Consider the following 16,730-nt stretch of genomic DNA (forward strand, 5'->3'; position numbering starts at 1 on the left):
GTTTCTATGATACCAAAAGTTTATCAAACATTAAACTTTTTAAATGAAATAATTGGACAGTAAAATAAACTTATCTTCCTGTCTGTGGAAAACAATAAAAATTTGCTTCTTCCTCTCAGAGTTTTCACTTATGCATATTATTGAACAGTTGATTTTTTATGAATAGACTGAAGAAAAAAAACATCACTATTATTGTTAGATAAGTAAATTTTCAGTCTTTTTCATCTTGGATGGCAAACAAAATCAAATATTTGGAGGCAAGAATTATTGAGCAAAGCGTTTTCTATCTCTGTGCACAATTGAAATGACATTATTCAAGGTCACTGCATCTGAACACATCCTCATTCATGCATTATCCAAGAAGAAAAATGGTCTTTGACGGGCAGGGGCAGGAATAGTGGGAAGTTATGAGAGTGCTGGACATGGAGAAGGTACAAAGTAAATCATTGTCTGCTATTCACTATGTAGAATTGCATTGTTTTTTATTGCCTTCTGTATATTTTGTTCAGTCAAAAATAATTTTTAGTGATAAGAAGTAGGTGCTTTGCGAGGCATTGGGGAAACAAATGAAAAACACATCCTCTGTTCTTGAGGAGTTCACAATCTAGAAATGAAGTCAAAAGAGTAAGTAAATACCTGTAATAAACTCTAAAAAACATGTAAAATGAGAAAATATCCTGATTAGCATGAGAGCTTAAAATATGACTATTTCTTTTGATGAAAAACTCTTTTATTAAGGAGAAAAGACCATGGCCTTACTCTTATGTTTTAGTGTGTACTGAGTTATCAATTCATGATTTCAGATTCTATTCAGAACTTGTAATAGTTGGCTCTTTGTTCCTACTTCCACACATTCTGTGTTGTTTTCATGTTAGAATAGGATGGCAGATATATCTATGTTCAAAAGTAAATACAGTATTTGAACTTATTCTATTACAGGTAACCACATGGTGGATATTGGGGATATTATATTTATTTTGAATGAGCTACAGGAACAGTATGAGGATGTTCGTAAGTGACCTCTTGTTGCTATGACAAGTTTTGTTTATAATTAAAGTCTTTACATTAAATCTTAATTTATAAGTTTTATTTTATAAAGGATTTTGAAAACCTCTGAATAATTTACCCTCTTAAATCAGGGAGATAAAATATAATACTCAAAATGCTATTTACATGTCTTCTTTTTAGAAATGTCTATGCATGTTCTTTGCCCAGTTATTAATTAATTAATTAATTAATTAATTATTTTGAGATGGAGTTTTGCACTTGTTGCCCAGGCTGGAGTGCAGTGGTGTGATCTTGGCTCATTGCAACCTTTGCCTCCTGGGCTCAAGTGATTCTCCTGCCTCAGCCTCCGAAGTAACTGGGGTTACAGGCATATGCCACCATGCCCAGCTAGTTTTGTATTTTTAGTAGAGAGAGGGTTTCACCATGTTGGTCAGGCTGGTTTTGAACTCCTGACCTCAGGTGATCCACCTGCCTCAGCCTCCCAAAGTGCTGAGATTATAGGCGTGAGCCACCACATCTGGCTCTTTGCCCAGTTTTTAAAGGTTTTTTTTTTTTTTCCCCCCACTGTTGAGTTTTTTGAATTCCTTATAAATTCTGGATATTAATCCCTTCTCAGATGAATAGTTTGCAAATATTTTCTCCCATTCAAGAGGTTGTCTCTTCATTCTGTTATTTCTTTTGCTGTGTGAAGCTTTTTGGTTTAATATAGTCTCATTCGTCTATTTTTGTTTTTGTTGCTGGTGCTTTTGAGATCTTAGTCATAAAATCTTTGCCTAGACCAATGTCCTGTAGACTTCTCCCTATGTTATCATCAAACAGTTTTTTAGTTTCAGGACTTATGTTTAAGTTTTTAATCCAGCTTGAGTTGTTTTTTGTATATGATGAGAGGGGTTTAGTTTCATTCTTCTGCATATGGTTATCCACTTTTCCCAGCACCATTTATTGAAGAGGGTATCCTTTCCTCAGTGTACATTCTTGACTGCTTTGTTGGCTTTGTTGCTCTGTTGGGCATAAACCAACAGTTGATCAGTTGGGTGTAAATATGTGACTTTATTTCTGGGTCCTTTATTCTGTTCCATTGGTCTCTGTGTCCATTTTTTTTGAGATGGAGTCATGCTGTGTCACCTAGGCTGCAGAGCAGTGGTGCGATCTCAGCTCACTGCAACCTCTGCCTCCTGAGTTCAAGCGATTCTCCTGCTTCAGTCTCTTGAGTAGCTGAGATTACAGGCATGCATGGCCATGCCTGGCTAATTTTTGTATTTTTAGTAGGGACGGGGTTTCAACATATTGGTCAGGCTGGTCTTGAACTTCTGACCTCAGGTGATCCACCTGCCTCGGCCTCCCAAAGTGCTGGGATTATAGGTGTGAACCACTGTGCCCGGCTTTTTTTTTTTTTTTTTTTTGATTTAGATTAATTTTATTGACAAGATTTATAAGAACAAATTAAATATTTAAAATCAAAGGCCAATTATTAGGTCTCATTTAGTTGCTTATTTTGTTCACTTCTATTTACCTTTCCCTAGTGTCTAAGTAACTATCAAACAAGTCAAACCTGTGAAAATGCCTGTTAACATTCAACATATATATTTCTGTTCTATGATGCAAAGATATTTTTCAACACTTAATTGGTACATCAAATGTGTCATTCTGTCATAAGCAGCATGTTTTAAAATTCAGATTTAATAAACTGATTTAAGACAGTAAATTGAAAGACAAAATTAGTCTCATTCAGGAGTGGTCCATTATGTTGATCATCTAGAATCAACACTGATTAGCCAAACTTTAAAAGCCAGAGCCCCAACTCCAGAGAAACATTAAATTTCTTTAATGTAAAAGTATATTATTTTTGAGACACACTCTGTCAGAGATATCCACGATTACTTGCACATTATATTCTGGCATTATAATCTGGTACTTTAATCGTAATCATGAAGGTGGCTAGGTTTCCGGTAAATATCAGCATTTTATATGGGTAAAAGCAGTTAATAAAAATTGCTTCATTTACTATAAGCCAAGTGTGCTTGTACTTAATCCCACCCTTTCCCAAAGTTTTTGAATCTTTGATATGTTGATTTTTGGTCTGTCCTTAATATAAAACGTACCTACAGACACTTTTACAGAGTTAATACTAAAATTACAAATTGATGACACTTTCGAGCAAAGCAGGATAACTGTTCCTTCAGTGTTTCATCACTGAATTGACTTTCCCTGCTCCATCATACTGTCTGGCTGAACACTGACATTCCATAGTCTACAACTGTAAAGATACCTACCTATGTGAGTTTAAAAAGTGGTCTGCACAAAAGAAATAAAAAACTTTATATGCAACAAATTGTTTTTTAAAAATACAAAAATAACACCTATCACTTTTGTCATGCTAACAATCTGACATATATACACATGCAGGAGAAAAGTTCCAATTCAGTCATCTGGACAACTGTAGCTTGTATATTTTTAATATGATGGACACACTGCCACTGAATTTTCACACTGACAGAGATGTGTATTCAAAATATTTCATATACTAAATACTGCAATCTCTGTGTGTATAAATCCCAGTCATAATAGTTTTTGTTCTACTTGATTAAAAGTATGCCTTAAGCAAGCTAATATTAAGTGCACTAAAAACCACGACAGTTCAAGAATCTATGACCTTATATAAAGAAACCCAAAATGTACAAAATACAACTATAAAAGCAAGATTAATTAATGCCATGCAAGATTTTAACTAAAAATGGCATAGAAATGCAATTTAAAATAGCAAACTCAAATTCACATAACACTCAAGATAATGAGGTCAGCAGTAAGTTCTATCGTTGCTTAAAAAGGATTTAGAAAAGGAAATACATTCTCTTTGCTGGTATAATGGTATAAATCAGATCTTCGAATCTATGGGAACGAGTCATCTTCTCTGTCCTCTATCTCAAGAAATTAGCTCTTTTACATTAGCTGTTTTTATGAAATCTTTTCTTTCAGTTAAATCATAAGTAGGATAATTTTCATAGACCTTTTTGCAAATCTGTTTCATTGTGACTTCTTCCAAGTTAGCACTGGCCAGTAATTTATTGTTTCCTTTAATTCTTCATCTGTAGGGGGTTTCTTCAACTTTTTAATTAAAGGTTCATCATCTGAACTGTCCTCAGACTCACTTTCTTTTTTGGAACTGTTTTGATTCTTCTTGGTGGTGCTGCCATCTGCTTTCTTAACATTGACACTTTTCACATATTTTTTACTTTTAGAAGTAGCTTTCTGTTTAGGTTTTCCTCTTTTGGCTGTCTTTTTTTTTGGTGGCTCCTCTTCACTTTCTTTATCTTCATCATCTGAAGACTCTTCCTTGTTTTTCTTTTCATCTTCATCACTACTAGATACATCTGACAGAATTTCAGGATGTTTGGTTCGCTTAGCCTTTCTTGCCATTCCAGAACTGTTCCGTTCCTTTTTACTGCCTTTGCTAGAAGTTTTTTTAGATTTTGGCAATGGTTTGCCAGAAGGCTTTGGATGCATTAAGAAATTCAAGATCCTTTTCACTAGTTCACTGTTTACACCTGATCTCTCCAAATCAAGAACCTCACAGATGCTCTTTAACAGGGCATTTCTAAATTTTTTCAACATTTGTTACTTCTTTTTGTATTGGACACTTCCTTTTTCAAACGGAAAGCCACTGAACTGACCCACATTCTTAGTGCCTGGCCTGTTATAAAGCAGTTTGTGTAGATTTCTAAGTTCATCGGTTTTCTTCTTACTTAGAAAAAAATTTATCCTCTCAGTTTCACAAAGTTTCTGCCCCTTTCCTTGTGCAATTGTAAATGGCTCTCTCTGTAAGGTAGAAACTTGCATTGTCAACCTCGCTACTTTCTTCTTTTCCCTCTTGCCTTCCACGATGAGACTCTTTTCTTTTTCCTCCTCCTCCTCATCGTTGTCCTCGTCCTCTTCTTCCTCGCTCTCCTCTCTGGTACCAGACATTTTGGGTTCTTTCTCGCATGCGGACTGGGCGGGGGTTCCCTCGCCCTCCGCAGCAGGGGCCGAGGTGGACATGCTGTGAACTGCGGATCCCGCCACGGGCCTGGCACGCGAGGGCACGAGGAGGTTCTGGGAGGTGGCGGTGGCCAATGCCGAGGAGAAGGCGTGCCGGGCGCTGTCTCGCTTGACGCTCGCGCTGCGCGCTGGCTACCCAGAATCAACAAGGTGTGCCCGGCTTCTATGTCTATTTTTATATATACTGTTTTGGTTGCTGTATTAGTCTTTTCTTATGCTGCTAATAAATACATACCTGAGACTGGGTAATTTATAAAGGAAAGACATTTAATTGACTCACAGTTCCACATGGCACTTTATGTCTTTTTTTTGGAGATTTTAATTCATTTACATTCAAGGTAATTATTGATATGGAAGGATTTTACTACTGCCATTTTGTTAATTGTTTTCTGTTTGTTTAATAGATCCTTTGTTTCCTTATTTTTCTCTTCTTTTATGATTGATTTTTCTCTATTGATTTTTTTCCTTTTTATCTTTTATTTACTGTAGGTTTTTGATTTGTGGCTACTCTGAAGCTTACAAAATATCTCGTAGTTATGACAGGCAATTTTAAGCTGATAGCAAGTTAGCTTTGCTTGTATAAACAAACTATGCTTTTACCTCGTCTCTCCTTCTGCATTTATAATTTTTGATATCACAATTTACAGATTTTTATATATTGTCTCCCTTAACAAATCATTGTAGATATTATTATTATTATTATTATTATTATTATTGTTTTTTGAGACGGAGTCTCGCTCTGTCGCCCAGGCTGGAGTGCAGTGGCGTGATCTCTGCTCACTGCACGCTCAGCCTCCCAGGTTCACGCTGTTCTCCTGCCTCAGCCTGTGGAGTAGCTGGGACTACAGGCGCCCACCACCATGCCGAGCTAATTTTTTTGATTTTTAGTAGAGACGGGGTTTCACCGTGTTAGCCAGGATGGTCTCGATCTGTTGACCTCCTGATCCGCCCGTCTCGGCCTTCCAAAGTGCTGGGATTACAGGCGTGAGCCACAGCACACAGCCAGCTTTTATTATTTTTAACCTTCATACTATGTAAGTGAAGTGCACACCACCATTACAGTATTAGTGTATTCTGACTTGGTGTACTTACCTTTACCAGTGAGTTTTACACATTTATATGTTTTTGTGTTACTAAACAGCATCTTTTTCTTTTGGCTTGAAGAACTCTTTTTGACATTTCATGTAAGACAAATCTAGAGGATGAATTCTTTCAGCTTTTGTCTGGGAAAGTCTTTATCATTTCTGAAGGACAGTTTTTCTAGGTACAGTATTATTGGTTGGCAGTTTATTTCCTTCAGTACTCTGAATATATTTTCCATTCTCTATGAACCCATAAGGTGTCTGCTGAGAAATTTGCTCTCCTTATTGGAATGTATATCTTATTTACTTTTCTCTTGCTATTTTCAGAATCTCCCTTTTGTTCTTGATATTTGACAGTTTGAATATAATATGTCTTGGTGTAGTCTTGTTTGAATTCATCTGATTGGAGGCATTTGGCCTTCCTGTACCTGGATATTTACATATTTGCCCAAATTTGGATTGTTTTCTGTTCTTGTTTATGTAAGTTTTCTACTCTTTTGTCTTTCTCTTCTCCTCCATAAACTCTTATACCTTGACCATTTTCTCTTTGGATGCTGTCCCATAAATCCTGTAAGCTTTCCCCATTATTTTTCATTATTTTTCTTTTATTCTCCTCAGACTATGTATTTTCAAATAATTTGTCTTCAGGTTCACAGATTCTTTCTTGTACTTGATCAGTTATGTTGCTGATGTTCTCTATTGTATTTTCCATTTCTTTCATTACACTTTTCAACTCTTGATTTTTGTTTGTTTATTTTCTTTTGTGTAATTTCAATGTCTCTGTAAAATTCTATTTTTGGTCATTTATTGTTTTCCTGATTTCATTGAATTTTTTTCTCTGTATGTCATTAATTTTATTCCCTGAACTTTCTCTAGACAATTAGTTTGAATTCTGTCAGGAAGTTTCTATATCTTCATTTCTTTGGGGTCAGCTATCAGGAGATTATTGTGCTCTTTTGGTAGTATTATGTCTCCTGGATTTTTCATGTTTCTTGTTGCCTTATGTTGATGTCTCTGCATTTGAAGGACTGGGAAAGCCCTTAATCAGTCAGAATCAGAGATTCTGGGCAGGCTGTTTGGTGTGGTCCAAAAGCCTAAATCAGAAGTGTCAAAGATTATATTTTTACCTGCTCACTAACCTATTTATCTGTTAGATAGTGTACTTAGAGATACATATATAGCACCATCTTTAAGTATTTTCAGACTTTAATATTCGAATATTTTCATTTATTTATTTTCAATTGTTCATTCTCATAGAGTCTGAAATAAGAAACTTTTTTATTTCCTCTAGGCAAAATTTATTCATAGTTGAGATTATACTGCTGCTGCTTGACCGTCTCATAGAGTTGTTTTGAGGATCAAATATTATAACATTTGAAATGCTTTAAAATGTGTTATTCAAATGTAAGATAAGATTCTGAAACATCAGATAAATTTTGTAAATGAAGTCCCAGTTTGGGGCATTGTGTTAATATTTTTCTAAAGCTGTTGTGTTATATATGAAGTTATTTTTTCCTCCACAAATACCAAGAATATTTAGGAGAGTAATTACTTAAGTTCTAATTTTATAAATCAAATCTCCCCTTTCCTCATAGTTCTGTACTTTTATAAGTAAGGAATATCTGTCTGTATTAGCTTATTAGTCTATAACCTTTGTCAATTGGGAAAGAGTGGGGAATGAGAACCATATGCTTCATTAGGCTATCATTTTAGTTTCAGTGTAACTTTAAATAGCGTTGGATGGGAATATGTAAATATATTAAAGCAGCACATTATATTTGACCTAGTTAATGGTCCAATCTTTTGACTGTCAGTTCTTTAATTTTTTTGGTTTGTTTTATGTGTTTAAGCAACTAATAATTTCTTGAATAGTTTTCATGAGGACTTAGTTGTTAGTTTTGAAATGTGTTGCAGATTATACAGGTAAATGAAATAATTGTATATTTCTCTTATTTAGCAATTACGGAAGAATCACCTTTGGATGAAATTACTTCAGACAGAAAGTTATCAAGTATAGCAGGATGCTATCTAAAATATAAGAAGAAAAACAGTTTATCTTCCAAACTCCCTGAACCTTCAATATCCAAAAAGTTAAATAACAAAAGCAACCAATATTATAGCAAAATTATGGAGAACGATGACCTTGAATCTAAAAGATCAAAAAATACTTGGCAAATAAGAAAATTTCTGGATGGGGTCAGCAGCAGTAATGTAGGAGTCCAAGAACCATATTCAAAGAATGGCATAAACTTTAAAAAACATTCAGAGAAGGGTGAAATTCATGACTCAAAGTCTAAACCACAAAGCTTGAAGAGTAGTACAAGCCTCAGTAAGTCGCTGGATAAAAGTGATATTTCTAGTATCCCAAAACTTCAGAAGCCAACTGTAAGAAAGCGTTCCAGCCTCCTAAAGCAGGTTTCGTCTACGGAAAAAACTGCAATTAATACTCTGGGTAAATATTAATCTAGCTTCTCGAGTTCTTCAGTCATCACAGAAATGAACAGAATGAGTCAATTATTAGATAGTTGTAAGCATTTCAATTGTTAACACCCTGGGTAACCACCACTTCTTTTTTTTTTTAATTTAAAAATTATTTATAGACACAGGGTTGCCCAGGTTGGTCTCAAACCCCTGGCCTCAAGCAATCCTCCTGCATTGGCCTCCCAAAGTGCTGGGATTCACAGGCGTGAACCACCATGCCTACGCAAAAATTCTGGAAATGTACAGTAGTGATGGTGGTACACCTTTGTAAATGTGATTAATGCCACTGAATTATATGTTTGTCTATTATTTATTTTTTGAGTCAGAATCTCACTCTGTCACCCAGGCTGGAGTATAGTGGCATGATCCTAGCTCACTGCAGCCTCGACCTTTTGTGTTCAAGTGATCCTCCCACCTCCTCAGCCTCCCGTGTAGCTGGGAGCATAGGCGCATGCCACCACACCCAGCTAGCTTTTTTTTTTTTCATAGAGTTGGGGTCCCACTATGCTCCCAAGGCTGGTCTTGAACTCCTGGCCCCAAGTAGTGCTCCCGTCTTGGCCTCCCAAGGATCTGCGATTACAGGCATGAGCCGCCAAGTCTGGCCTGCCACTTCTGACACGTAGACCAATGGATATAATATTGTGATTTTGATGATAATTCCGTTTCAGATGTCCTCTTTAGGGAGGAGTTTAACTTTTCCTGAGAAACTTATTCAGTGATTAATTGGAGTCATTAATATTCCCTAGAAAGTAGAAGGCCTGGCTTCTTTTGGAAATGTTTATTTTGTAATTTATTAAATATTTAAACAAGTAGGAAATCTATGTGAAATTTTTGCTTAGAGTGCTGTAATTTAAATATATAATATAGTACTTCAGGTATTATCTCTTATGGAAGGAGAATATCAGGAAAAAAATAATACTATATATCTAGGTCTCCAAGTCTTTATGATTTTTCTCAAAGATAAGCAATGGTTTCCCAATCAATATATTTTCTCTCTCTGTATTTCATCACAGAAGCAGTGTGTATGGAACCCAATTAAAGATTTCTTGTAGTCCTCTGCTGAAGTTGCTTAAGTCATATTTATTTATTCTCTTTTAAAAACTCACTGACTTTCATATCACATTTAGTATTTAATGTAATAGATAAAATGATTGTTTAGTGAAAAATTTGTGATTCATACCTTAGTGCAAATTCAAATAACTCAATGGAAAAAAGGAATGTGATCTATTAAGGAGGCACAGTGATGATCATCCTGTTTCTGATTCCTTTACCAAGGCACTGCTGCTACTTTGTGCCACATTTGTATTTCTGAGAGTTATTTTTATTTCAATAAGAATTAAAACCTTGGGTTAAAGGAATAATGAAACAGCAGACAGACATGGGTAGAAGAGGCTGTCAGAAGAAAGTGGTATCTACCTTTCTCGTGTCACTAAAATAAAATGATGTCACCTACCACTGCCATATTTAATGTTCTGAATATAGAGAAGTATGTGATAGTTTATCTGGCATAACTTCCCAAAACAAATTGATGGTAATTGGAATTTTATGGAATATGACTGCCTGTATGATTTACATTAAAAATCCTAACTTTTCACTTTTAAATAATTTTACTTTCTTAAGAGTCACAAAAGTAGTACAAACATTTCCATCAGGACATGATCTAAACCAGGAAATTAACACTGATGCAATACTGCTTACTGATCTACAGACCTTATTCAAATTTTGTCGTTTTTCCATAAATGTTCTTTTTCAATTCCAGAATCTAATCCAGAATTACCCACTACATTTAGTTGTCACTTTTCCTTAGTCTCCTTCAATCTGGGATGCTTCTTCAATCTTTCATGACCTTGATACTTTTGAAGAATATTGACTAGTTGTCTTGTATAATACCTTTCATTTTGGATTTTTCTTTTATTCCTTCATGAATAAATTCAGATTATGCATTTTTGGTCAGATTACCTCAGAAGTGATATTGTAACCATCTCAGTGCATCATAGTAAGAAGCACATGACGTCTACGTGTATTTGCTTCTAAGACTTTATTTTTTGAAGGTTATGAACTGAAAACATGGTAGAGTAAATTAATGGGAGGGTGAAGAACTCTACAGTTTTGCTTGGAATTCTTCAATTTAAACAAAACATTTTGGTGTTTTTATTTCTTGGACTCATTAATTTTACACACACACATATAAACACACACACACACACTCAGGCTGGAGTGCGATCTCAGTGCACTGCAACCTCTGCCTCCTGGGTTCAAGTGATCCTCCTGCCTCAGCCTCTTGAGTAGCTGGGGGTACACACATGCGCCATCACGCCCAGCTAATTGTTGTATTTTTAGTAGAGACAAGATTTCACCATGTTGGCCAGGCGGGTCTCGAACTCTTGACCTCGAGTGACCCACCTGCCTTGGCCTCCCGAGGTGCTGTGATTACAGGCAGGAGCCACCATACCTGGCCCCATTAATTTTATTTTAATCAGAAGCCAGCAGCATTGGCTGGGCCACTGGAACAGGCTGTTCCCCCAAACAAGTAGATTATATAGGTTTATAGAATGTTAAGACAGTTCTGTGTTTGAGCTATAAGAGAAAGATTAAATATAATGTTATACAACAGATATATGGAAAGAAAAGCAGTCCTATAAAATCTATAAGGTAATATAAAATAGATAAAACTTCTTTAATTTCTACAGATTTTGGGTATTAATTGCTTTTGACACATGAATTCTGTTGCCTAATTCTCTACATTTTGTATATTTAGAAAACTTCTGTGAAGCTATCAGTAAACTTCAAGAAAATTACATTTCAGCAGAAGGACTTCAGTCTATTTTGCCTTCAGTAGGAATTACTTTATTAGATAAAGAATTCCAGAAGATTGTGACAGACACTAGTAGAAATGGTGAGAGACTGATAACACTGAAGTTTCTGAGAAAGTTAGGTATTTTTATGGGATAGTATTAAATATTGGAGGAATTCCTCTCAATTAGAAATTAGGAATGGGTCATTCTAAAGAAAATTCAGATATAAAAATGGAAAATAGTAAAAAAAAAAAAAATCCTGTAAGTTCTGACCAAATGGATTGGTTTGGAGCATGTAGGCCTTTCATATTTCTGGATCATTTCAGTAAAGCTCTTCATCACTATCCCCTAGCTGTGCCTATTAATAGTAGGGTGGTACTGGGGAGACTGATCCAGTTGTAGCGAGGTTCAGACAGTAAGATCGAAATATCTAAGGGGTATGGAAATCTCTACGCAAATAACCCAAGGATCCAAAGATTAATAATTGGAGATTACAAAATATGGGGGAATTTAGAGCCAGGTATGCTTAGCAGTTAACATTTAGATGTTGAGTGGCATATCCCAGTTGCCAGCCTAAGTTAAAAGCAGAGTTTAAGTTTCTAGGAAGGGTTTTTATACTAGAGAAGTTATTTTTATCAGTGACTAAGACTTTTCCACAACCGAAGTTCAACTGAGGAGAGGAAGGAGGTGACATTTTGGGGAAAGACTGATTTGAGAATAACATTAAAAGTGAATCCTCAGAATCAGGGCACAATTTCTTAGCTAAGGTAAATCAGAAAGAAGATTCACTTAAAAATTATATAAAGAGTGGGTGGCACTAAAACTATTGAGTCCTTTTTGCTGCTTGACATGATCACTGTGAGGGTTTATATCTAAACATAGGTAAAACTTTGGACCACATGGATACTAGGGAGCTAGAGATGGGGATACTTGGTTTTGTTAGGGCTGGTTAGTATTGTTAAGGTGTCTTAATGGATAGCATATTGAGTGGGTTTTCAAGATGGTATGAAATAGACTCCTTAACTCTCTCGTGGTCTGTCTGTATGGATATGTTTCTTTTTTCCTAGATCTGTTAAGAAATTAGTATCTAACTCAGTCCTTTGCATGTAATAGATATTGAAAAATCAGGGACTGTGTCTTTCTTATTTTTGTATTCTTGGTGCCTAGCATGGTTCTTGGCACTAATATGCTCCCAATAATTGTCCAAATGAACTGACCTAATCTAGAAAGAATTATAAGAGACATGACATGAAGGAGAAATAGGATGATGAAATGAAGGATCAAGTAAATTTTAAAAATAGTTGTGTTAAAATGTAAATTTACCTGTATGCAAAAATACACCAGAATGTATAATCTAAACTCTTTTTTTAAAAACAGAGAATGGAATGGTGGAGTTAGATGACTTTATAAGTACTCTCGCCAACGAGCAAAGTTTTCCTGAATGCAATGGTAGGTAGGAAATTTGTTTTAAAATGATTTAGAGGGAAGAACAGTGCTGATTGAGAAGAATTAGGTTCAACAGAACTGGGCTTGCTTTTGGATGGATACTTAATAGTCCTGTGACTCTTAGGCAAGTCAGTTGCCAGTTTTTAAAAACTTGCTATATCAGAGTAATAATAGCTCAGGTGTTCACCTCACAGAGTTGTCATGTGAATTTTGCAAACTGAACAGTGATCCATAAATATATGGTAATAATGATCATGTGGAGATCAAATAGGTAATTAGTAACATTGATTAGGAATTGATGGGTGATATGTTTTTTTTTTTTTTTTCCCCCAATGGACTTCTTTGAATGAAATACTCGTTTGGTTCACCTTTGATTTAGAACTTTTAAAAACAACTTTATCAAGGTATAATTTATGTACATGAAATTCACTCATCCACTGATTTTTATTAAATTGATTGAGTTGTACCACAATACTCTTTTTTTGCTTGCAATATTTTTATACAAATGATTAAATATTTTTTAGCAAGATTAAAATGAGAAAGATATTAAAGCTTGCTGTTTTTATTTTGTTCTGTTTATGCATATGCTGAAAAAGAAACATAAGCTTTTTGTTTCTTTCCAAAAAATTCCCCAGATAAGGAAAGATTAGTCCAAAGCAAGAGATTTCCTTTTGTACTTACATGAAGAGACTTATGTTAAAAGCTACATTATCATTTGTCATTTCTGATGAATGTAAGTGGCGAAGTGTCTGGATTTATTGAAGACAATATTAGTAAATCGATTTCTTTTAAAAAGTGTTCCTTTATGTTCAGTTTGTAAGCAAATAGACTATTATTATTATACTTTAAGTTCTGGGATACATGTGCAGAATGTGCAGGTTTGTTACATAGGTATACACATGCTATGGTGGTTTGCTGCACCCTTCAACCTGTCATCTACATTAGGTATTTCTCCTAATGCTATCCCTCCACTAGCCCTCCACCCTCCAACAGGCCCCAGTGTACGAAGTTCCTCTCCCTGTGTCCACGTGTTCTCATTGTTCAACTCCCACTTATGAGTGAGAACATGTGGTGTTTGGTTTTCTGTTCCCACATTCATTTGCTGAGGATGATGGTTTCCAGCTTCATCCATGTCCCTGCAAAGGACAGGAACTCATTCTTTGTTATGGCTGTATAGTATTCCATGGTGTATATGTGCCACATTTTCTTTATCCAGTCTGTCATTGATGGGCATTTGGGTTGGTTCCAAGTCTTTGCTATTGTGAACAACACTGCAATAAACATACGTATGCATGTGTCTTTATAGTAGAATGATTTATAATCCTTTGGGTATATACCCAGTAATGGGATTACTGGGTCAAATGGTATTTCTGGTTCTAGATCCTTGAGGAATTGCCATACTATCTTCCACAATGGTTGAATTAATTTACATTCCCACCAACAGTGTAAAAGCGTTCCTATTTCTCCACATCCTCTCCAGCATCTGTTGTTTCCTGACTTTTTAATGATCACCATTCTAACTGGTGTGAGATGGTATCTCATTGTGGTTTTGATTTGTGTTTCTTTAATGACCAGTGATGAGCTTTCTTTTTCATGTTTGTTGGCTGCATAAATTTCTCCTTCTTTTTTTTTTTTTTTTTTTTTTTTGAGACAAAGTCTCACTCTGTCACCCAGGCTGGAGTGCAGTGGCGTGGTCTTGGCTCACTGCAGCCTTTGCCTCCTGGGTTCAAGTGATTCTCCTGCCTCAGCCTCCTGAGTAGCTGGGACCTCCTGAGTACAGGTGCATGCCACCATGCCCGGCTAATTTTTTGTATTTTTAGTAGAGACAGGGTTTCACCGTGTTAGCCAGGATAGTCTTGATCTCCTGACCTTGTGATCCGCCCACCTCAGCCTCCCAAAGTGAAATCTCTTCTTTTGAGAAGCGTCTGTTCATATCCTTTACCCACTTTTTGATAGGTTTGTTTTTTTCTTGTAAATTTGTTTAAGTGCTTTGTAGATTCTGGATATTAGCCCTTTGTCAGATGGATAGGTTGCAATATTTTTCTCCCATTCTGTAGGTTTCCTGTTCACTCTGATGATAGTTTCTTTTGCTGTGCAGAAGTTCTTTAGTTTAATTAGATCCCATTTGTCAATTTTGGCTTTTCTTGCCGTTGCTTTTGGTGTTTTAGTCATAAAGGCTTTGCCCATGCCTATATCCTGAATGGTATTGCCTAGGTTTTCTTCTAGGGTTTTTATGGTTTTAGATCTTACATTTAAGTCTTTAATACATCTTGAGTTATATTTTCTATTAGGTGTAAGGAAGGATTCCAATTTCAGTTTTCTGCATATGGCTAGTCAGTTTTCCAAACACCATTTATTAAATAGGGAATCATTTCCCATTGCTTGTTTCTGTTAGGTTTGCCGGAGATCAGATGGTTGTAAATGTGTGGTGCTATTTGAGGCCTCTGTTCTGTTCCACTGGTCTATATATCTGTTCTGGTACCAGTACCATGCTGTTTGCTGTTTTGATTACTGTAGCCTTTTAGTATAGTTTGAAGTCAGGTAGCACGATGCCTATAGCTTTCTTCTTTTTGCTTAGGATTGTCTTGGCTATACAGGCTCTATTTTGGTTCCATATGAAATTTAAAGTATATTTTTAATTTTGTGAAGAAAGTCAATGGTAGCTTGATGGGGATAGCATAGAATCTATAAATTACTTTGGGCAGGATGGCCATTTTCACGATATTGATCATTCCTATCCATGAGCATGGAATTTTTTTTTTCATTTGTTTGTGTCCTCTCTTATTTTCTTGAGCAGTGGTTTGTAGTTCTCCTTGAAGAGGTCCTTCACCTCCCTTGTAAGTTGTATTCCTAGGTATTTTATTCTCTTTGTAGCAGTTGTGAATGGGAGTTCACTCATGATTTGGTTGTCCACTTGCTGTTTTCGATGCATAGGAATGCTTGTGATATTTGCACATTGATTTTGTATCCTGAGACCTTGCTGAAGTTGTTTATCAGCTTGAGATTTTGTGCTGAGACGATGGGGTTTTCTAAATATACAATCATGTCATCTGCAAACAGAGACAATTGAACTTCCTCTCTTCCTATGTGAATACCCTTTCTTTCTTTCTCTTGCCTGATTGCTGTGGCCAGAACTTCCAATACTATGTTGAATAGGAGTGGTGAGAGAGGGCATCCTTGTCTTGTGCCGGTTGTCAAAGGGAATGCTTCCAGCTTTTGCCCATTCGGTATGATATTGGCTGTGGGTTTGTCATAAATAGCTCTTATTATTTTGAGATATGTTCCATCAATACCTAGTTTATTGAGAAGTTTATTGAGAGTTTTTAGCATGAAGGGGTGTTTAATTTTATTGAAGGCCTTTTCTGCATCTATTGAGGTAATCATGTGGTTTTTGTCATTGGTTCTGTTTATGTGATGGGTTACATTTATTGATTTGCATATGTTGAACCAGCCTTGCATCCCAGGGATGAAGTCGACTTAATCGTGGTGGATAAGCTTTTTGTGTGGCTGGATTCTGTTTGCCGGTATTTTATTGAGGATTTTCACATCAATGTTCATAAGAGATGTTGGCCTGAAATTTTCTTTTTTTGTTGTGTCTCTGCCTGGTTTTGGTATCAGGGTGATGCTGGCCTCATAAAATGAGTTAGAGTGGATTCCTTCTTTTTCTATTGTTTGGAATAGTTTCAGAAGGAATGCTATCAACCCCTCCTTGTACCTCTGGTAGAATTTAACTCTGAATCAATCTGGTCCTGGGCTTTTATTGGTTGGTGGGTTATTAATTACTGCCTCATTTTCAGAACTTGTTATTGGTCTGTTCAGGGATTCAACTTTTTCCTGGTTTAGTCTTGGAAGGGTATATGTGTCCAGGAATTTATCCATTTCT

At 35.9% G+C, this 16,730-nt stretch overlaps 2 protein-coding genes across 9 annotated transcripts in view; one reads left to right on the forward strand and one right to left on the reverse strand.

Annotated features, from left to right (window-relative positions):
- The window catches only part of EFCAB13 (EF-hand calcium binding domain 13), a 120,574-nt gene that overhangs the window by 42,971 nt on the left and 60,873 nt on the right, over positions 1-16,730 (forward strand). For all 8 annotated transcript variants that reach the window (XR_013407037.1, XM_077972303.1, XM_077972304.1 and 5 more), the window contains 4 exons: positions 940-1,011; positions 8,083-8,577; positions 11,365-11,502; positions 12,779-12,850. Coding sequence is in view for 7 of the 8 variants with exons in the window: in XM_077972303.1 (XP_077828429.1) it covers positions 940-1,011; positions 8,083-8,577; positions 11,365-11,502; positions 12,779-12,850 (777 nt within the window). In the remaining variant the exon portion in view is untranslated. The remainder of the gene's footprint in view (positions 1-939; positions 1,012-8,082; positions 8,578-11,364; positions 11,503-12,778; positions 12,851-16,730) is intronic.
- On the reverse strand, positions 3,872-5,043 carry LOC717430 (protein DEK-like). Its single transcript, XM_077973532.1, is given in 2 exon segments — positions 3,872-4,074; positions 4,077-5,043. Coding segments are annotated over 2 exon segments (1,110 nt in total). The 3' UTR covers positions 3,872-3,931.

Source organism: Macaca mulatta, chromosome 16 (genome assembly GCF_049350105.2).
Source record: "Macaca mulatta isolate MMU2019108-1 chromosome 16, T2T-MMU8v2.0, whole genome shotgun sequence".
NCBI classification, from domain to species: domain Eukaryota; kingdom Metazoa; phylum Chordata; class Mammalia; order Primates; family Cercopithecidae; genus Macaca; species Macaca mulatta.